Source organism: Pelophylax lessonae (assembly GCF_965119305.1).
Source record: "Pelophylax lessonae genome assembly, chromosome: 8".
In the NCBI taxonomy this organism is placed as follows: Eukaryota; Metazoa; Chordata; class Amphibia; order Anura; family Ranidae; genus Pelophylax; species Pelophylax lessonae.
In genome coordinates, this window is record NC_138775.1 from 197578205 (window position 1) to 197600625 (window position 22421).

At 43.1% G+C, this 22421-nt stretch overlaps 1 protein-coding gene across 1 annotated transcript in view; it reads left to right on the forward strand.

Annotated features, from left to right (window-relative positions):
• HFM1 (helicase for meiosis 1) overlaps nt 1-22421 on the forward strand; it is a gene marked incomplete at its 5' end in the record, with an annotated part of 582583 nt that overhangs the window by 200755 nt on the left and 359407 nt on the right. The window contains 5 exons of the mRNA XM_082266347.1: nt 255-356; nt 1976-2121; nt 2687-2781; nt 10142-10275; nt 14270-14317. Coding sequence (XP_082122473.1) covers nt 255-356; nt 1976-2121; nt 2687-2781; nt 10142-10275; nt 14270-14317 — 525 coding nt within the window. The remainder of the gene's footprint in view (nt 1-254; nt 357-1975; nt 2122-2686; nt 2782-10141; nt 10276-14269; nt 14318-22421) is intronic.

Here is a 22421-nt window from a genome sequence, read left to right on the forward strand (position 1 = left end):
ATGCAAAAGAAATGACTATTAAATATGGAGACAATCCATAAATAAAAATGGGGGTTTAGTCCCACCATATGGCCATATCGTGCTCAAGCCCACCACTGCGTCAAAGTACCCCATTATTAGATTGACCCCTGTCCAGCTGGAAGATGGATCAAAATTTGGCTGGTCCCTGCTGAATTGGACAAATTTCAATCCATCTATGGCCAGCTTTAGTAGGCTTAATATTATATATTGTTCCGTAAATACTTTCTTTACAGATCTTATGCTTTACGGAGTTGGATACCACCATGCTGGAATGGATGTGAATGACAGGAGAACCATTGAAGCAACTTTTACAGCGGGGGACCTGCCAGTACTTTGTAAGACCCTTTTATTGAATACGTAAAAATATTTAATCAGTACTGATTCTTAGGGAGTTTCTTCATATCTTCTACCTATCAATCTTAGAGTAAACTCTACTCAGGTCAGCTTCTATGATATGAATTATAAAGAGTGGACATAGGCATATTTCCTGTCCATGTTGCCTTTTCCATTAATATAAATGGTCATTCGTGTTTATGTCTATGAATACAAGAGTAATGGATCCTCAAAAAATGTATTCTGGCACCAGGTCCTACTGTGATTCCATGCTAGCATGGATATTTTCCAACCAGAGAAACTTTGATAAAAACAAAACACCACTGACCACTGCATAACCTTATTTTAGCCCTCTATACATGTCAGTGCATATCTTTGCTAGTGCTACTGAAATAAGGAACATCACATTATGAGGTATTTACTGGGACCACTTCCTAGTTAACAATTTTCAGCAGGATCAAGTGACAGTGTCATCTTATGTCGAAGACTGCAATTACCCTTCTGTGTTTTGGTGCAGTAAGCAGTTAGTTTAAAAGGTCCTGCTTGCTACATCTTTGGTATGGTTTTCAGCTAAATTGACCTTCTATAGCAAGGAGTTCCCAAACTGTGGGTCGGGACCCACTGGTGGGTCGCGAGCTGCGTTTAAGTGGGTCGCAATGAGTTAGAAATCACTGACAGTGGGCCCGCTTAAATTGTGCTGTGTGAGCCTGCGCAAATTACAGAGAGCCAAAGGAGTCAAATTGCGATGGATTCAGGACCCCGCCCAGGCTGTCCTGCATTTCCCACAAGGAGGATACTTGCATCAGTGAGTACGTATGTGGGCTGCTATGTAGGATATGTTCATGGGGTGCAGAGTCAGCTCCCCTGTCCTGCTGGCGGCAGCGGTGATGGCTAGATAAAAATATATTTTTATCCATTGCAACCTGAGCTGCTCTATGGATCCGTGAGGAGGAAAACCACCAGCGGCAGAGGAGGATTCTTAAAGGGAACTTGCCATTAAGCTTGGTTGGTCTCAATATTATACGATATCTGAGACCCACTCTATTTGGTAAGTTACCCACCTTATAATTTATTGCACGGGAAGAAAGCTTCAAGCACCTGCACTTTTACCAGTCACCTTTTTATGTTTTTTGAAAGAGCACTGGCACATTCCCTAAGAAAAGGGATTTTTCACGGATTTTACATTTAATAGTTTTTTTTCACATATTTATATTTTGAATAATTTTATACCCAGGATGGACTTTTATTCATAAATCTTATGCTTACAAATTGTTGATATTGGATAATTGATTGGCATTGCACAGTTGCACTTTATTGGGAATTTATGATTTGTGTATCATTATTGCACAAATTTATGGTTATATATTTCAGCATGCGTTCTAGGTAGCCATATATATTTTTTTAGGATTTTTTTCATCACATATATATATATTATTACACAAATCTAGTTTGCCACAATTTTATACATTTTAGCAAGCGCTGTAGATAGCCCTAAATATTAGGACTATTTGTTTCATAAGTGGAAAATGGCAACTAGCAGTATGTGATGATTTATCTTTTAATAGCTTTACTAATATTAAAGTTTCAAGTTTTTGTTTTTTTGGTAATTTGATTTTTCCAGTTACCACCAGCACTTTGGCTATGGGTGTTAACCTTCCAGCTCATTTGGTGATCATAAAATCCACAATGCATTATGCATCAGGAGCGTTCCAGGAGTACAGTGAGACAGACATTCTGCAAATGATCGGAAGAGCAGGCAGACCTCAGGTACAGTTGTCATATATTATTACAGTAGTAAGTGTGTAAAAAATCATTCTATTTAATTGATTTCACTAGTTTGAACCCTATCCACAAGCAGCGTGAAACAGTTAGCTATGAGTATTTGAATATGTAACTCTGATTTTTTTGTGTTTTATATTTTACTAGTACCAGGTAAACATTCAGGTAGTTCTAGGTTTTACGGTATTAAAGTTGTATACCAAAACTTTTTTGTTTATGTCTATGTTGCTGTTGGAGAGTTCCCTTGACTTCCTGTCTGGTTAAACATTGTCAGTGTAGGAAATTAATTTAAATCTCACAAATGGAGGTCTAGATAGCAATAAAAACCTGATAGGGGTTCTAACCCTTCCCTTTGATCCAAAACAGAAAAAACGATATAGTTCTTTGGGTTGTTTCTTTGTTTTCTGAACAGTCATAAATACTTTTACTAGCTGAGTATGCGGTAAGATAGAGCCAGACTGTAATTTCTTACCTCTGTGATCATAATTACCAAATATAGACTGGTACCTTGAATAGTATAATATACAGTAACAGTAATTTTTTTCTACCTCAGTTTGATTCTACAGCCACAGCTGTTATCATGACAAGGTTAAGCACTAAGGAGAAATATATGCAAATGTTAGATGGTGCAGACACAATTGAAAGCAGGTCAGTGATTATCTTATGATTCCCCTACTGCCAAACCTTGCTTTGATTAGAGGTATTTTGTAAAATCTAAGACCTAAGGCCAACCATAGACAGAGCAAACTTCTGTCCCCACTGAGAGAAAACAGTGATTATTGTTAGCGGCTATAACAGCCGCTAGCAAGACACGCTCGTAAAATCCAGCAGGCTGGTTGTACCAAACTTGGGTACATTTAGCCTGCCCATACATGGTTTGAATTTCCGCCGATTCCTGCTGAATTGGTCGAGATTTGACCAGTCTAAGGCTGGCTTAAGTGCAGCTACAATGAAATTAAAAAAAAAATATATATATATATATTGTGACAGGAAGTCAGGTAAATCTGGGAATGTAGTCACAGGCAGGAGATACATTCCCACCTGGTTTGGAAAGTTCACCAATTACTATAGGGTGTCGGCTGCCAAAGGCAGCAGGAAGGTGTAAAGAAGTTGAAAGGCCTTCAGCTGTTCGGAATGAGGAAATGAAGGCCTCTATAATTTGTCCAGAGGAAGTCTATGGATTGCTGCCTCCTGTCGCCATGTGGGCTGGGAGAGGAGGACAGACAGATGTATGCCTCCCGACGCTGAGGAAGCCTGGGAGAAGGACTGCTGCCTCCTGTCGCCGTGTGGGCTGGGAGAGGAGGACAGACAGATGTGTGCCCCCTGAAAGCTGTGTGAGCATGGGGAAGACCTCCGGAAGCAATGTGAAGCTGAGGAGGGTAACCAGTGTGAAGACTTCTCAAAGGTGAGGACATGGACTGTTTTTCTATGTGGAGAGAAAACAAAGGGACATGTTCCATATGAAGAGGAAAATGAACTGTTTGCTGTGTGAAGAGATTATAAATGAACTATTGATGGTCTGCTGTAGGATCAGCAAAGTCTGCCCAACAGTAGGTTGGGGACAGACTCTTAGGTAGGTTCCAGTGTGAGAAGGTAGCCGCCCACAGAGTCAAGGATTTATTTTGGTGTTTTATTTTATTTTGCTGTTTTGCTGCATGCAGTCTGGTGAAGAAAATGGCATGAATAAACCAAACTGTTGTTTGCAACCACTTGTCGGCCATCTTACTGTGTAAACGCATCCCCCCCAAGGGGTCATCCACGCCTACCACCGAGCTAATCCCTCACATATGGTGGAGGTATGCAGTGGGCAGAAGCAGAGATCCCTGCAAAGAAGTGCATATGTTTGAGGAACTTTGTCTGGTGCATGAGATTGCACAATCTATGTGTGCAGGAGAGAAGATCCTGAAAGAGAAAAAACGTGTTTTAAAGAGACAGCGGTCTCAAAATTTTTGATGAACTTTGTTGTGTCTGGTGCAAGGGACTGCACAAACTGTGTGCGCAGGACTGTGCGCAGGAAAAGAGATCTTGCAAGAGAGAGAAAAACTACACGTGTTAAAGAGACAGTGGTCTGAAAATTTTTTGCTGGACTGTGAAAAATTTGTTTGTGGAGTTATTGAAGATGGGGCGATCAAACCGCCTGAAAAATGCAAAGATAGATGAAATGAGAGACCGGATTCTATGGATGGAGGGGATGTTACCGTCTGAACGAGCCCCATCCATGCCTAAAGAGAGTCTACTAAAGAGGAAGGTTGTTGTCCCTAGCAACACTGATGAAACTGCTATGGAGACGCAGTGTGCTCAGATGAAAAGTAAACTCAAAATGGGGGAGATGCTGAAACAGCGGAGCTTTGCAGCTCAACAAAAGGCTCACCTAGAGAGCATGGCAGGCTGGAAACAGAGACGCCAGCAGCCAATGGAGGCCATCGGTTTGGAGGAAACCGAGTATGTGTGCAGGGCTGAGTTGGATGCCTTGCAACGGAAAATGGAAGAAAAGGAACAAGCCTTGGAATTGCTTAAGATGGAGCATAGAAACTTGCAGGAAACGAATGAACTACTCAAGTCTCATGTGTCACAGTGGGAAGAAATCACTGCTCTTCTTTTGGTCGAGTTGCAAAAACGTCAAGACACTATAAAGGAGAAAGATACCGTCCTCATGGAAAAGGAAATTGAAATTCAGACTTTGCAGAAGCAAAGTATGTGTGAAATGTTGGAGTTGCGTAATCAGCTGGAAAAAAGTCTTCAGTGTTTGGAAGCTACAAAAATAGACCTGCAGGGGGCGCAGGAACAGAATGTTGCTCTGAAAACGACATTGTCTCTCAACGACAACGAGAAAAGTGAAAGAGAGGCTAAATTACTGAGTACTGGGTATGAGCTCACCACTTTGAGCAATGTGGTAGATGAATTGCGTACTGACTGTGAAAGTTGGAAAGATGAAGCCCAACGTGTCCAGCAGCAGTTAAAGGAGAAAGAAGCCTGTGTGGCAGAATTACAGTCTCATTCCCAGAAACTAGCCAATGAGGTGAAGGCTCTTCTGCAGGGAAAAGGAGATTCTGAACACAAGAGAAAAAAAGTAGAGGCACAGCTGCAGGAATCGCAAGTCAAGATGTCCGAAGGTGACCGAGTGTGTGCTAAGCTGTCAGAGAAGGAAAACCGATTGCAGGTTGAGTTGGACAGTGTCACAAATCAGCTTTCTCAAGCAGACAGCAAATCTAGAGAAATTGCGGAAGATTTTTCTATCTTGGAATCGCAGCTGCAAGACACGCAGGAACTCTTACAGGAAGAGAGGTGTCAAAGGCTGAGTTTTAGCACAAAGCTCTAACAAATGGAAGATGAGAAAAATGGCTTCCTGGAACAATTTAAAGAGGAGGAGGAAGCAAAGAAAAACCTATCAGAGCAAGTCGCAACATTGCAAGCTCAGATAGCGGATATGGAAAAACGCATGGAAAAAAGCGTTGGTTTATTAGAAAATGTTGAAAATGTGAAAAAGAGGTTTGATCAGATGCTTGGTGAGGAGAAGACTGTGTCTGCAAAATATGCAGAAGAACGCGACCGCGCAGAAACGGAGGCGCGTAATAACGAGAGCAAAGCCCTGTTCTTGGCTCGCTCCTTGGAGGAAGCTCTAGAGTGTAAGGTTGAACTAGAAAGAGTTAACCAACAGCTGCGTACAGAAATGGAAGAATTGGTCAGCTCCAAGGATGATGTTGTGAAAAGTGTTCAGGAGCTAGAAGAGTCTAAGCGAGCCTTAGAACAGCAAGTAGAAGAGATGAAGATTCCGTTGCAGGAACTGGAAGAGGAATTACAGGCAACAGAGGATCTGTCCCAAAGAGGGGATAGTGTGCCTGATGCAGTTTTTAAAAGGATCAGTGTTTTGGGGTCTGTCCTGAGTGAGCCTCAGAAATGTGATGACATGTGGCTTGAATCACCCCTTTGGAATAAACCGTTCCTTCAAAAACTTCAAGCATTGGAAAATGTATCATTAGAGCTTCAGCAAACAAAGGAGTTGTGTAAGAAATGTGATGATTTCTCAGTGGAGAAAACTAAAGCAAGTGATATAAATCTGGGAGAAAAATGCAAACGCCACCTAGTGGAGAAAACGAAGGCTATTGGTGAAAACGTAAAGCAAATGAATAAGTGCCTTTCGGGGAATATTTCCAAAAGGGAACTGGTGAAAGACAGGTGGCAGAAGTTTGAGCGTGATCTTGAGATGCATTCCATGTGGAATTCAGATAGAGAAAAGGAACTAGGTGACCTTGAGCGGTCAAATAGTTCAGCAGAAAGTGCATTGAAGAAATCTGTAATGGATACTACCCAGATCGCTGGGTTCAACTGTGTTGTTGCCTTTGACCCATATGTTGGTGGAAGGAAAGTTGATGATGTCGCTGGAAAAATGAACAGGGGTCACTTTGAAGAAATGTGTGACAGCCTGTTGTGGCAAATGGAAGGCCCTCTGCACAGCATCTTAGAGCAAGCTAAGCTCAAGAAACAAAGAGTCAATGATTGTGTACAGATGTATGGAGAGGCAACTCAAGTCACAGAGGGACGTCAAGAGTCCCTACTTGGAACAAAGCTTAGTGAAGCAGAGGTTCTCAAAGTTTTGTGGAAAACATTTATGAATTGCAGAGAGAGGCGGCTCAAGAATGTTGAAGACATTAAGACTAGCCCAATTGAGTTGCCTATTGATCACGGTCCTCCATGGCGGATAGGACAAACTTGTATGTAAGAGAAACTTGAGAAGAAGCGAAATGATGCTAAAAATGCAGTTGGGGAATGTGTATATGAGATGAGAGACAAACGGTGTGACATTTATGAGAAATCTGTCAATGAAGATGACAGAAACAGTTTCATCCGGAAGCTTGAGGATACTAGGAGGCTTATCAGTGAGAGTCAAGAGAAGTGCCTGACACATGCGTGTCTGGAAATCTGTGTCCCAACCCTAGGGTTGAAACAAGAGGGGGGGGTATGTGACAGGAAGTCAGGTAAATCTGGGAATGTAGTCACAGGCAGGAGATACATTCCCACCTGGTTTGGAAAGTTCACCAATTACTATAGGGTGTCAGCTGCCAAGGGCAGCAGGAAGGTGTAAAGAAGTTGAAAGGCCTTCAGCTGTTCGGAATGAGGAAATGAAGGCCTCTATAATTTGTCCAGAGGAAGTCTATGGATTGCTGCCTCCTGTCGCCGTGTGGGCTGGGAGAGGAGGACAGACAGATGTATGCCTCCCGACGCTGAGGAAGCCTGGGAGAAGGACTGCTGCCTCCTGTCGCCGTGTGGGCTGGGAGAGGAGGACAGACAAATGTGTGCCCCCTGAAAGCTGTGTGAGCATGGGGAAGACCTCCGGAAGCGATGTGAAGCTGAGGAGGGTAGCCAGTGTGAAGACTTCTCAAAGGTGAGGACATAGACTGTTTTTCTATGTGGAGAGAAAACAAAGGGACATGTTCCATATGTTCCATGTTCCATAAACCAAACTGTTGTTTGCAACCAGTTGTCGGCCATCTTACTGTGTAAACGCACCCCCCCCAAGGGGTCATCCACGCCTGCCACTGAGCTAATCCCTCACAATATATATATATAAATACAGTCAATAGGATGTATCCCTTGTGCTGATGCCTCTTCTTTGAGGTGAAATCCTCCTGCATCCGTGCCCTCTTCCACCCCTGCCACTGTAAATTTCTAGTGCAGTAGGGGTAAAAGAACTTAGACGCTGTCACAAGCTCTCATCAAGAGAGCCCAACTATGCTTGCCCTTTTCACTCAGCTGCTCTATTCATAGAAACCGTCTTACAGTAGGATGGGCGAATCATTAAAAGAGACAAAGTTTATATTTGCCAGCACACCATGGATCATCAGATGTCATCCAAGACCTTTATTGCAGAGAGATCACATCACAAAGGACCAAGTGCCACATTTTCGGAGCTGTGCAGGACACCTTTGTCAGGTATGTAATGAGGTGGGCCGCCATATCAATGAAAGGGCCACCCCTCAATTTATAGATCATATTTTATTCATAAAATCTGAAGTACAGCTGAGCATAAAGGGCACACACAGTCAGGCTCTCTTGATGAGAACCTGTGACAGCCCCTAAGTTCTATCAACCCCTACTGCGTGAGATATTGCGGGGGTGGGGTGACTTGGCCCAAGGAGGATTTCACCCAATTAAAGAGGCATCAGCACAAGAGACACATTCTACTGACTGTACGTTATGTCCTTTGTGATGATTTTTTCTGTTTTTATTTTGGCTGCAGTTAGGTTTAAAAATGTATGATATACAAATATTTCAAATATTATGTTTGCTAACACAGCACATCAGATCTGTTTTTTTTTATTAGCAAGAAGCAAACGAGTTGGCTTATGCCATGCTGGGACTGTATACGGTCAATAGTCTCATCTCTAACTGCTTCCTTCCTACACTCGATCAAAATTTTTTTTACTCATGGGTCCTTGTTCTTTTTCTTATACACCCATTATCTCCTCCCAGTATTTTGCTCTTTTTTTTCTGAGTAGCAATAAAACTAATCTGCACTGGACATGTTTATTCATGTAGGAGCACAAAATTAAGTGTCACTTGCTTAAAACTTATTGGAATATGTATTCAATAAAGTAAAGCAAAATGAATTGCAATGTACAAAGTGCAGTATATTGTTATAACCAATTTTATTTAGAATTCTGTAAATTATTATTGTAGTCTTAGAGCTTAATTATATTTGGCTACTTTGCATAGCTATATTTTACATATTTGGTTTTTATACTGTTAGTGTTGTGGTCAGTGGTCAGGGTCAGAGACCAGTGGTTATAGCTGTAGAGGGGCTCCCACTGTCCAGCAGGATAAGTATACAAGCAAGTCACCCTGGCAGATGACGCAATCTCATCCGAGGTGCGGGGGTCAAAGCACTAAGAGCTCCTGATGGTGGAGAGGGGTTTTTCTGCCTGTTAGTACTAGGCTGTGGTCCTCAGGATTGCCCGACTAGGAGCTGAGCAAGCCTGGGTTCAGTAGCAGATAGAGGTCAAGCAGAAGCATAGTCAGTTAACATGCCAAATGTTGATAAAAAGTGGCTGCAGGTTGGGATCAAGCAGAAACGTAGTCGACAAACAAGCCAAAAGTCATTACAAGTGGTTGTAGGTTGGGATCAAGTGTAAGCATAGTTATGGAACAAGCCAAAAGTTGGTAATAATTGATAGCGAAGATCAGCAAGACATCAGCAGGAGTGACAACACCAAGCTATTGTCTGGAGAGAGCACAATAATCTGGCAAATAGGAAGTACAAAGACATGGCTTAAATAGGTAGTTCCTGGGTGGAGCAAAGAGTCCAAGGTTCACCAGAAACAAGGTTCAAGGCAAAATTGTGTAAGGAATTGTCCAGGGAGCTGGCCAGCATCTCAGGTGGCTCAGAAAAAAGAGATACTACCAGGCATTGCAGAGGTCGCAGGTTCAGATCCAGGTGAAGTTAGTCTTATACTTTTGGAGTCAATGACAAGCAACCAACAAGTCAGAACTTCTGACCTGCATTCTTGTTCTGGGCCAGTGACTTAGAAAGTATTAAACCAAATGGATCTCTGACAACCAGGAAACTAGAATTTTCAGAAGAGATCAGCAATAGCAGCATCTATAATTTTGTTAGCAAAGGTCTTTTAAAAATCAAACTGAGGGTTTATATAAATCCCGTCATAGACAGAATTAGGCAGGCAACATCTTTTACCCTAGTAATGGGGCGTTGATTCCATTTTTCTTTACCTCCAGTTAGCGCATATTATTGAAATACGGGAAATGTCTACAATAGAGCTTTTTCAGTAGTAAGAGAAAAATAAAAAATATGATTAACGTAAATGTTATTTATTTCTTTTGATATATTCTGAAAGAGTTCAAGTAGATATGTATAACATCGATAGGAACTGAAAGAAAACAAAATATATCAAACGTGTTCAACTCATATTCAGTAGCATGTAGTTGCAAAAAAAGTCTGAGTATACTTTAAATGGACATTGGAAAAGGTAAAGTTTATCTCCTCTTGTATCAGCCTGCACAGACATCTTGTCGAACATCTGAATGCAGAAATAACACTACATACCATCACAGATGTTAACATTGCATTGGAGTGGATCCGCTCAACATTTTTATATGTCAGGACACTGAAGAATCCATCTCACTATGGTATGCTTCTGATTATTCAGAGATAACCAAATGCAGCAGTAGTTAAATATAGGTTTGGTAAAACGTTAACCCTGTTCAGTGTACTATAATAATTGTTCCTGAAAAAACTACATACAGTATAAATATGTATGCTCCAAAAAAATTAAAGGAACACTTTGAAAAAACATTGGATCTCAGTGGGGGAAAATATCATGCTGGATAATTACTGTATATTAATATGGACTGGGTAATGTGTTAGGAACTAAAGAATGCCACATCGTTTGATGGAAATGAAAATTATCAACCTACAGAGGGCTGAATATAAAGACACCCCAAAAATCAAAGTGAAAAAATTATGCAGCTGTCTAGCATTTTGCTGAAATTTTATTGAAGCAACTCAAAATGGTCCTTAGTAGTTTGTAATGCCCCCACATGCTTGAATGCATGCCTGACAACATCAGGGCATGCTCCTAATGAGACAACGTCAGGGCATCACTGAGCTCCTGCACAGACTGAGGTGCAACCTGGCGGTGTCAGATAAACCAAAACATAATTTCCCAGAGGTGTGGCTATTGAATTTAGGTCAGACAAGCGTGGGGGACATTCATCGGTATCAATTCCTTCATCCTCCAGGAACTGGCTGCATACTCATGCTACATGAGGCTGGGCATTGTTGTACACCAGGAGGAACCCAGGACCCACTGCACCAGCGTAGCGCCTGGTCGAAGGATTTGATCCCGAAAAATAATGGCAGTCAGGGTGCCATTGTCTAGCCTGTAGAGGTCTATGCGTCCCTCCATGGATATGCCTCCCGAGACCATCACTGACCCACCACCTCGGTCATGCAGAAGTTACAGGCAGCATAATGTTCTCCATTGCTTCTTCAGACCCTCTCATGTCTGTCACATGTGCTCAGGGTGAACCTGCTCTCATCAGTGAAAAGCACAGGGCGCCAGTGGCAGACCTGACAATTCTGGTGTTCAATGGCAAATGCCTCTTAAGCTTCATGGTTCCGGGCAGTGAGTACAGGGCCCACTAGAGGATGTCGGGCCCTCAGGCCACCCTCATGAAGTCTGTTTGTGATTTTTTGGTCAGAGACATTCACACCAGTGGCCTGCTGGAGGTCATTTTGTAGGGCTCTGGCAATGCTCACCCTGTTCCTCCTTGCACAAAGGAGCAGATACAAGCCCTGCTGATGGGTTAAGGACCTTCTACGGCCCTGTCCAGCTCTCCTAGAGAAATTGCCTAGCTCCTGGAATCTCCTCCATGCTCTTGAGACTGTGCTGGGAGACACAGCAAACCATCTGGCAATGGCACGTATTGATGTGCCATCCTGGAGGAGTTAGACTGCCTGTGAAACCTCTATAGCAGGGATATGCAAATGGTGGCCCTCCAGCTGTTGCAGAACTACAAGTCCCTTACAAGGCATAGCAAGGCTCTGACAGCCAGCCACAAGCATGACACCTCCAGTATATTAGATTTATCTATATATATTTGTTTATGCTCATCAGGATTGCGCTGCACTGTTTATATATATACACACACACACATGTAAATCTGGTCATGTGGTCATGCACTTTAATAATGGCCTCGTCAGCAGCACCTACTTACAGTGGCGACTGGTGCTCAAACTTTTTTGGGGGGGGGGGGGGAGGCGCAAACAGAAAAATGTAATAGGCATTGCTGCACGGCAAAAAACGCGGTAAGAAAATTGCGTGACTTTGTGTTCTATTATTTGCTCCTCTAAAAATACAATTAAAAGCACTTTATTTTGTTTGGCAAAAAAAAAATAATAATAATAATAAACTGTTCATGCAGCCAGGAATCTTGTGAGCTGATAACTTTATGACCTTTCTGGACTGTTATCAATTAGCATTTTTCCCTTATCCCCATGAACTACAAAACACCTCCCCCTGTTATGAAGAAGAGAAGGAGGCCTTACCTCAACTCACAGATTTTAATCAAACAATATTCTTTTGTAAATGAGGTCCTATTAATTGGATGCATTAAAAATGTATGTGCTTTTACCTTTTACATACTCTTTAAATGCCTACTCTTTTTAAGTGTTACCCAAAACACATAAAGAAGAACTCCTTCTAAATCAGACTTCCTCTTTACTTTTTGGAGGCATTTAAAGAGAATGTAAAAGGTAAAATCACATACATTTTAAATGCATCCAATTAATAGGACCTAATTTACAAAAGAAAATTGTTTCATTAAAATCTATGAGTGGAGGTAAGGCCTGGGGGTGGGACAAATGTTTGGTGCTCAGTTGGGGGGATGTAATAAAACTTTGCTGCTCAGTGGGGGGAGGGATGTAATAAAACTTTGGTGCTCAGTTAGATGGTAAAAAAAATTGCGATGTTCAGTTGGGGTTTGCTCCTTCTCTTCTTCATAACAGGGGGAGGTGTTTTGTAGTTCATGGGGATTACAATGCTAACTGATAACAGACCAGAAATCTCATAGTCATGTAATGGCCCATACTGGAAGGATTGAGCAGGAGTGGTAATAAACTCCTGCTAAATCCTTCCAGTATGGGCCATAACATGATCCATTCCCTCCCTTCCCCGGCAAGCTGGTGATGGGGGGTTGCCAAGTTCCACTCACCTTTTGTTTGTGTCTGATCGACTGGGCTGAGGGCTCCCTCCCGCTCTCTTGCTGTCCTGGCTGGCTGCCCTGGCTGATAGCGCTGTTCTGTCCAATTGGCCCATCCGACCCGTCCTCAGCGCGTCCTGAGTAGAGTTGCCACCTCATCCCTTTAAAACAGAACACAAATTAATTACACAGGTTCTGAGGCTAATTTAATAAAGAGAAGGCTCCAAGTGAGTTTAATTACCACCTTAATCAGCCACAGAACCTGTGTAATTAATATGTGTTCTGTTTTAAAGGGATGAGGTGGCAACCCTAGTCCTGAGTAGCACCGTAGCACTGCAGTCTAGCTAGCAGCAGTCAGACTCAGAGTTGATGAGATGAGAGACTGAGACAAAGACGTCTGGGCTCTGGGGTGAGGCTCAGTCAGGCGGCGGGAAGCAGAGAGAGTGACGCCCGGCCCAAGCACTGCCCCTATGACGCCGGACGTCCTGATTGGTCCAGGCTGGACCAATCACAGGATGGCAATCGTGAGTGGGAATGTTTGTGGCGCATCATTCTGCGCTCCAAGGACACTCTAGAAGGCTGCCAATCACATAAAATAAAAGAGGCACATGATGCCAAAAACCCCACCCCTCCCATAGCCAGCAATGTGCCCGGCGCCCCGCTGGCATAATGAAAGGTACACTTTTTTATGCTGAATTTTACGGTAACTAGCCTTGGGGGTGCGGCGCCCCTGCACCCCCTATTGACCAGCCGCCACTGCCTACTTAGCTTGCTTACACAGCAATAGAGATGGATTCGGTCGTGTTTGAGTTCCCATGTGCCCAATCCCACCAGGAAGCCGACACTGCACTCTGCTAATCACAGGCAGTGAGACATTTCCCGATCCACAGCTGCACAGATTGGGAAATGTCTCAGAGCCTGTGATTGGCAAAGTGCAGTGTTGGCTTCCTGGTGAGAATGGGCACGTGGTAACTCGAACATGCCTGAGCCCATCTCTACTCAGCAGCCAGAAGTGAATAAGAATACCCAACACTTCGGGGAGAGGGGAGCATACAGGTTCAGAATACTTTAATAATCCCAAAGGGAAATTATTGAATAATACCAAAGGGAAATTAGTGTGGCTCACTCTCAAGAGGCACACCTGATATTTGGCGAATGGTTTCACAAACCTTGTCATACAGGGAGGTATATGGAAGGGTGGGGTTGTTGTCCCTATTTTATGACTACCATCAGCTGAATGGAATGGTGGAGGGGTGAATTTTAGGTTGCCCCTGGCCTTTATTTGATTACTGCTTACACACAATGAGAATCAATACAGAAATAGATTGTGCACATGTACATTCCCCAGTCTGCTGATCATTTATTTTTTTGTTTCTATTCATTACACTTGGAAGCTGCTAATATTATTATTATTTTGTAGGTTTTCAAAGAGGATTATGTAAAGAAGGGATTGAAGCTAAATTGCAAGGTAAGAGAAATAGCTGATTTTTTTTTTTTTTTTAACATTAAAATGGTATTAAACCCAAAACCATGTACTATATGCTTACCAATCATTACACGTGGTGGCTGCATTTGTTTTCTATTTTCACTTGGTGATCGGGCCAGTAACACACCTGTATTAGAATGTCCCCACTCTGGATGAAGGAGCTCAGGGGCACCTTTGGACAGCATCATTGTCAGTCTTGGGGGAGGGGAGTATTAGATTTACTAGCAGATTTATATATACTAACAAATTAAAGCCAAACTCATGCTTACACTGCAGTTACATAGGCAATGACAGTAGCAGTTTTTTGTTCTTTTAGGATAAAGGTTTTACAAGAATAAATAAAATCTCACCATTCTAAGCACCCCTGTCAGTAAATTGTCTCAACACTCTTAACTGATACATTTTCAAAACAACAGACTTACTAGCCAGATCTCCAGGTGAAAAGAAAGAAAGCCAAAAAAAAAAAACGACTGCAGCCATTACATCTAAAAACTGTTAAGCTGCAATTTAATAAATATTTGCTTTTGGGTTAACTTCCATTACTTCAGCTTTGCTTTATTATTAAACGTGTTTAACATATACAACTGAGGATCGAACTACTGTAGCACAATTATTCTATTGTGGATGTCAACCTGCATTGATAGAATGTGGTTTTATACGTATTCTAATACAAGCTAAACAAACTTATTTTGCAGCATTAATGACTTTTTTATTTTTTTCATAATGATGGTTTAACCTGGGATTATAAAATTATCTAGCTTGAAATTTATGTCAGTAACAAAGCAATCATTTTTAAATAATTTAATCATGCATGAGTGATATTTTTGGGCTATAAAAGTTTTTTCTCTCTCTCTCCCTCTCTCTCTCTCTCTCTCTCTCTCCCTCTCCCTCTCCCTCTCCCTCCCCTACAGTGTACCCTAGAGAGAGCGTGCTCGTTCTGGTGTTGCTTTCCTGACCTGTGTTCAACTACAAATTTGAACTCTTGCAACTCCAAAAACCACCTGGTAACTCTAGCATTCCTGTGTTTATTCTGTCTCATCCAGGTCAATGGGGCATGGTCTGACACCAGACAAAACTTCCTACCGAGGAGAAAATAGCGTAGTGAGTCCAGAGCACACTTAATGGCCAGTCACTCCCGCACCACTACAGAGTAATTTCTCTTAGCGGCTGTCAATTTTCTACTCAGAAAAACTATGGGGTGTTCCTCCCCATTGACCTCTTGGGACAGAACAGCTCCCAAGCCTTCACTGGAGGCATCTGTTTGAACAACAAATTCTCTTGAGAAGTCCGGAGCGATCAGCACTGGATACTGACACAAGGCTTTTTTAAGCTCCTGGAAAGCCTTTCAGCCTTGTCATTCCATTTCACCATGACTGACTTTTTACCCTTTCTCAGGTCTGTGAGAGGTACAGCCATAGTGGCAAAGTTGGGGGAAAACCGGCGGTAGTACCCCATGATACCCAAAAAGGCTCACACCTGTTTCTTTGTGACTGGGCGGGGCCAGGCCTGGATAGCCTCTACTTTGTTCATCTGTGGCTTCACCAGCCCTCTACCTACAATGTACCCCCAAGTACTTGGTTTCCTCCATAGCAATGGCCCACTTTTCCGGGTTCACAGTAAATCCTTCTTTCTTTAGAGAGTCTAAGACTGCCTGCACTCGGGGAAGATGGGATTCCCAGTCAGTAGAAAAGATGACAATGTCATCTAAATACACTGAAGTGTATTTCTGATGTGGGCGTAAGGTTCTATCCATAGCTCTCTGGAAGGTAGCTGGAGTGGAATGCAAGCCGAATGGCATTCTTTTATACTGGAAATGGCCATCTGGAGTAGAAAAGGCAGTCTTTTCTCTGGCTTCCTTAGTTAAAGCTATTTGCCAGTAGCCTTTGGTGAGGTCTAAGGTAGTGATGTATCTGGCTGGTCCCAACCTTTCTATCAGTTCATCCACTCGGGGCATCGGATATGCGTCAAACTTTGATACCTCATTGAGTTACCTGAAATCATTACAAAAACACAGTTGAGTCCCATTGGGCTTCAGTACCAACACAATCGGGCTCGACCACTCACTCTGCTATTCCTCAATGATTTTGAGTTCGAGCATTTTCCGGACTTCCTCTGACACCGCTTTCCTATGTGCCTCGGGGATGCGATAGGGTTTCACTCGAACCTTCACATTAGGTTCCGTGACAATATCATGTTTAATAACCGTGGTAAGACCTGGCAGTCCTGAGAACTTCTCCCTATTCCTCTGTAAGAACTCCTTCACCTGCTCTGTTTGCGGCTTGGTTAGGGAGGTGGAAACTGGGACCGAGTTCTCCCCTACCAGGAGCATAGGACTAACCTCAGCCAGGGCAACTTCCTGGTCACGGTCCTTCCAAGGCTTTAGGAGATTTACATGGTATATCTGATAGGGCTTCCTCTTCCCAGGTTGGTGTGTCTTATCATTAACCTCCCCAACCTTTTCTACCACCTCAAAGGGCCCCTGCCACCTGGCCAGGAACTTACTTTCTTTTTGGCAGACCGGTTGTACACCCTTCTTTGTGCCTCCTGCGCTATTTGCATGTGCTCCTTGACCAGAGGCATCACCTTAGCAATCCTCTCTCTCATCTGAGTTATATGTTCTACAACTGTCTTATGAGGAGAGGACTCACTTTCCCACGTAGCCTTCACTAAGTCAAGCAGTCCCCTTGGCCTTCGCCCGTACACCAATTCAAATGGGGAAAAAACCTGTGGACGCTTGATGCACTTCCCTAATAGCAAACATCAATGCTGGGAGTAGACAGTTCCAGTCTTTATCATCTTGTTGCACAACCCTTTAAGCATTGACTTGAGAATTTTATTGAACCGCTCTACCAGTCCATCTGTCTGTGGATGATAGACAGATGTGCGCAGCTGTTTGATTTGGGACAAATTGCACAGATCTGCCATCACCCGAGACATTAATGGGGTGCCCTGGTCTGTCAAGATTTCCTTTGGGAATCCTGTCCTAGAGAACATATTAAACAATTCCCTGGCAATTGCTTTTGAAGTAGTCTGCCTTAGGGGAACTACCTCTGGATACCTGGTAGCATAATCGAGTACCACGAGGATGTATTGGTGGCCCCAAGCCGATTTCACCAAAGGGCCCACCAAGTCCATCGCAATGCGCTCAAATGGTACTTCAATAATGGGCAATGGCACCAACGGATTCCTCAAGTGGGGCATTGGCACGGTCAGCTGGCAGGTGGGACATGAACTGCAATAACGTCTCACCTCTGCTGGCACTCCTGGCCAGTAGAATCGGTGCGCTATTCGTGTCTCGGTCTTGTCAGTCTCCAAGTGACCCCCCAACGCGTCATTGTGAGCTAGGTCAAGCACCGTGCGTCTGAAAGGCTGGGCAACCAGTAACTGGTCGACCACTTCTCCCCTAACCTCGGTAACCCGGTATAGCAGCTCACCAATGACCACAAAGCGGGGAAATCAGCCTCAGGTACTTGGGACACCCCATTAACTACGGTAACCTGTTCCCAGGCATTTTTCAGTGTGGGATCCCTCTTTTGGGCAGAACAAAATGCACCCGTGACACCTCAAGATCAGGATGGGCAAGACTTTCTCTCTCATCCTCCTCTGACATAAACGGCAGAGGGTAGGCTTCCTCTATGTTCTCCCCAACCATGACCTGCATAAGATTGGGTTCCCCCCCCCCTCAAGGTTCCCTTTAGCTGGGGAACCATTTGCTCTAGATGTAATGCTATCAGGGGTGTCCAACCCCTTAAAGGGAACAGAGCAGTCCAGCTGTTCTGGTAGTCCTTGGCTGACGTAGTACCAAAGTTCAACAAATAATGGGCAGTCCCTCCCTATGAGAACATCATGGATGAGGTCAGGTACCACCCCAACCTCCTGAACAATTGTGCCACAGGCCGTGGTGATTTTCACTGACACCAGTGGGTATTCCTTGGTGTCCCCATGTATGCATACCACCTTCAGAGTTCTTGCTCCCGGACTCACTTCCCCAGCTACCCGGTTACCCACAAGTGTTACCGTACTCCTGGAGTCCAACAGCGCTCGGGTATGAAGCTGGTTCACCCAAATGTCAAATTCAAACCGCCCCTCAGTTAGGTCTCTCCTGGGTGCTGACTCCCTGGTTTATGGATGGCTTGGCTCTTCTCACTGGCAAGGGTCCTCTAGGCTTGACAGGTCCCAGTAGATCCTCCACCACAGTGTGTCTCTCAACCATTTCCACTAGCTCATCTGCTGTCATAGGGGTTCCCATGACTCACCCAGCGCTGAAGGTCATGTGGCAGCGACCTCAGATATCGGTCTAACATGACCCACTCCACCATCTGGGGACCCCTTAACACCTCGGGCTGCAGCCATTTTTTTACCAGCTGACTCAGGTCATGTGTCTGAGCCCTTGGTAAACAGTCCAGGCGGTACCTCCATCGGTGTACCCTTTGGGCCCCATAGCAGTAGTCACACCAAGGCGGGCCAGGATTTCTGCCTTCAGTCTTTTGTAATCCTTGGCATCAGTTCGAAATAGGCCTTCTAGGGATCTATAGTGAGGAATGGAGCAGTAATACCAGCCCACTGGTCTGGGGGCCATCCCTCGCTTTCTGCTGTTCTCTCAAATGTAGACATAAATGCCTCCACATCATCACTAGGCGTCAACTTTTGTAGGTAGTGACTGGCCCTTACGGCTACCTGGTTGCTAGGGGCAAACAACCGTGTGTTCATGTCCCTGTGCGAGATGCCGCACCTTTTCTGTTAACGCAGCTCTTGCCTCCTCAAGGCAATAGTTGGCCTGCTGCAGGGCTATCATGCTCTGAGTCAGGGCCTGCAGCTGGGCTATCGTGCTCTGAGCCAGGGCTTTTGTCATCTCCTCCATGTCACCCTGTGAGGTTTTCAGAGCTTGTGCTCTACTGACCCAGGACATGCAACTGTGGGTCCTGGTACTGGCTCTTTAAAGGCTTCCAAATGGCTTTTGCGGCTACACTCTGCCCCACAACCTCCACCAAATGTAACCTGGGGTAGCTCTGGAATGACCACCAACCAGTTTGGTGAAAGCAAAACAGTTCATTTATTTGAATCCCAGCAAAACAGAAGGCAGCTTACTTCAGCCAAAGTAAATAAACAGTCCAAATCCTGGTATTGGTAATAAAGTAGCAGGCTCACTGCTAGTCTTTGGTCCCAAACAGGGGTCAGGCTCCTCCAAAGTCAGGGTACCAGGCAGGCCACACAGGGGGAAAGTTAGCAGCCCATGTCTCAGCTTGTCTGAGGGCTTCCACTCACTACACAGCTTGTGAGTCTCTCTCTCTCCCATTCACTTCCTTGACACAGGTGCCGATTTCCCTCTGCTGCCTTCCAAGCCTCCCTCACCTGGGTCTTAACCTCTGAGTACTACAAAAGCTCTGCAACTGACCCCATTAAAGGGACCACAACTCAAATATCGGGGAAATGTACCTGCTATCCAGGACACATTCCCGGTGTCCTGTACAATATATATATATATATATATATATATATATATATATATATATATATATATATATATGTATTATATATAGATATATATATATATATATATATATATATATATATATATATTTATATATAAAAATATGACCTATACCAATAAGAACCACAATTTGATCAGCATAGATTGTGCCTATATCTTCCTTTATTTTACCTTTATTGCAGCTGTTTGTGCTCCTTACGTAGCTGAGATTCAGGTCACTTAGGTGGAATAATTAGAAGGCATGATAATTATCTGTTACTTCAAAGGATTTGGATAAACAGTAGGTATCTACAGTAGAATGATGTAGTACCTGTATGTTTCTGTAGGATTGCCATGTCTAAAATATGCTCAGTGATTTCCCATATGATAAAAATGCTGAGGGCAGTAAATGTTTATTATTATTTATTTATTATTTATTTTGTGGCTATATGCAGACCTGCTATAAACATGATCTGTCTTCACCTTTCTAGCTCTCTACACAATGGGAAAAAGTTTTTCTTCTGTTACGGTTTGTCCCCTGATCTGTGGTAATTTTTACCAGTATGTTAGCAATTTCACACAGTTAATGGTAGATGTACATGAGTGTTTGCCCTGTGAAACAAGTGAGAGCCATGAGTAGAATGGTAGAAGAAACTTCCCATTTGATAGTACTCCCAATGTGTGTGGTCCCTGGAATGACCTTGCTGGTGGCAGTTGGCAGCTAGATGGGATAAGGTGGAGGTGCAGACATTACCCAATTTGTAGCCAGGAAATGTAGCTAAAGGTTGTTGTCTGGGGTAACTAGAGTAGTGGTCAACCTGAAAATCATAGTGGGCCTCAAGTGCGACACCCAACACCTCCAGAGGTATGCACAATAGTGGGGCATTTTCACTCCTCAGTGCCCAAAACATTGGTCCTTCTGCATTTTTTGCAGCATATCACAATGCACACTTAAAACGTTGGAGTACAATAACTCCAACCTTGGTGTCAGTGAGTGCAAAAATAACCCCCAACATTGGTGTTAGTGAGTGCAATAATAACCCCAACATTGGTGCCAGTGGACGCACCCAAGAGTCTGGTTTGGACCCTAAGTGGGGGGGGGGCTCGTCATTTTTTTAAAATGTCGGTATGGGGTTCCCCTCAAAATGTTTTTCTTTTTCTGACACTTCTTTTGTTTACATTCTGCTGTCAGCAGGGAGTCCCGCTGACAGTACATGAGTCATGGATGTTAAGGACGTGGTGATCGCCCGCTCCTTAACAACCAACTATTCACAATCGTTATTTTATTTTATCACTATGCATTTGTTATGTTTTGTTATAACTTTTTGTTTTTCTGATTTTTTGCCATCTGTTTCTTTTTTTTTTTTTATATTTCTTTATTGAAAATATTTCACATACAAAATTTAATACATATCATTTCCTTTTAAAAACAGAAAAAGAACTCTTTATCCAATATCCACCCCCTTTTCTTCCCTACCTGCCCCCCCCTAAATTTTTCCTCCCCCCTCCCTTGGATCTTTTGATACTCACTTGTTTCTTTAAAATCTTGCCATTTCTCCCATATCTCTATCCTATTCTCATATTCCTCTTCTCCCCACATTCTTAGATATTCTAGCTTTCTCGTTCTTTCTACCCGTGATAGCCACTCTTTTAATGATGGGGGTTCTATTTTTTCCAATTTAAGGGGATTAAACTTTTTGCTGAGTTTAACAAATGGGGGATCAATGTTTTTTTATATTGTTTTATCAACATTTTTGTCCCGTGGAATAAACATGTCCAAGGATCTTCGTTAATATCTGTGTTTGTAATCTTTTTAATTAAGGATAAAACTTCCTTCCAAAATTTTTTGATTTTAGTGCAGACCCACCACATATGTGCTGCTGTGCCCGTTACCTGACACCCCTTCCCACAGTAATTTGAACTTCCCAGAAGGTATCTCCCCCACTTTATCTGGAGTATTGTACCATCTGGAGATGAATTTGTAGTTAATTTCTGCCGTACTCATATCTATCGCAGAGTTATGTACTAGTTTTAAACTTTTTTTCCCATTGAAATCCCTCAGTTCAGGCCCCTAGTTCACCTTCCCATTTTTCTAGGAGTGGGGGCACTGTCAGCTTCTCTCCTGTGTTCAGTATTTTATAAATACTTGAAATATTATTTATTATTTTCTCAGACATACACATTTGCTCATATGGTGATAAATCATTTGTCTCTCTTATTGGCTGGGGCAGCGAAGCAACTAAATGTCTCAGCTGACAGTACCTCCACTCGGTTAGGTTCCAATTTACCTTCTTTTTTTTTTAGATCTAGTAACGTAATAATTTTTCCCTTCTCCATTATATCTTTTAATCTTACATCCTCCTCTACCATCCATTTACCATATTCCCTCCCTTCCCCTGGGGCAAAAAATGTTGTGTCTTGTAGTGGTATAAGTGGTGAATTGTATTACCATTTTTCTCTGGTGTATAACATATCCCAAATTTTTAATGCTTGTCGTGTGATTATATGTGTATTACTACTCAACTTTCTATACTTTGGTGGTATCCAAATAATTTTACCTAAATATGTGTCGCTCATTACATTTTCTATTTTGACCCAGTTTTTTCCACTCTCTTT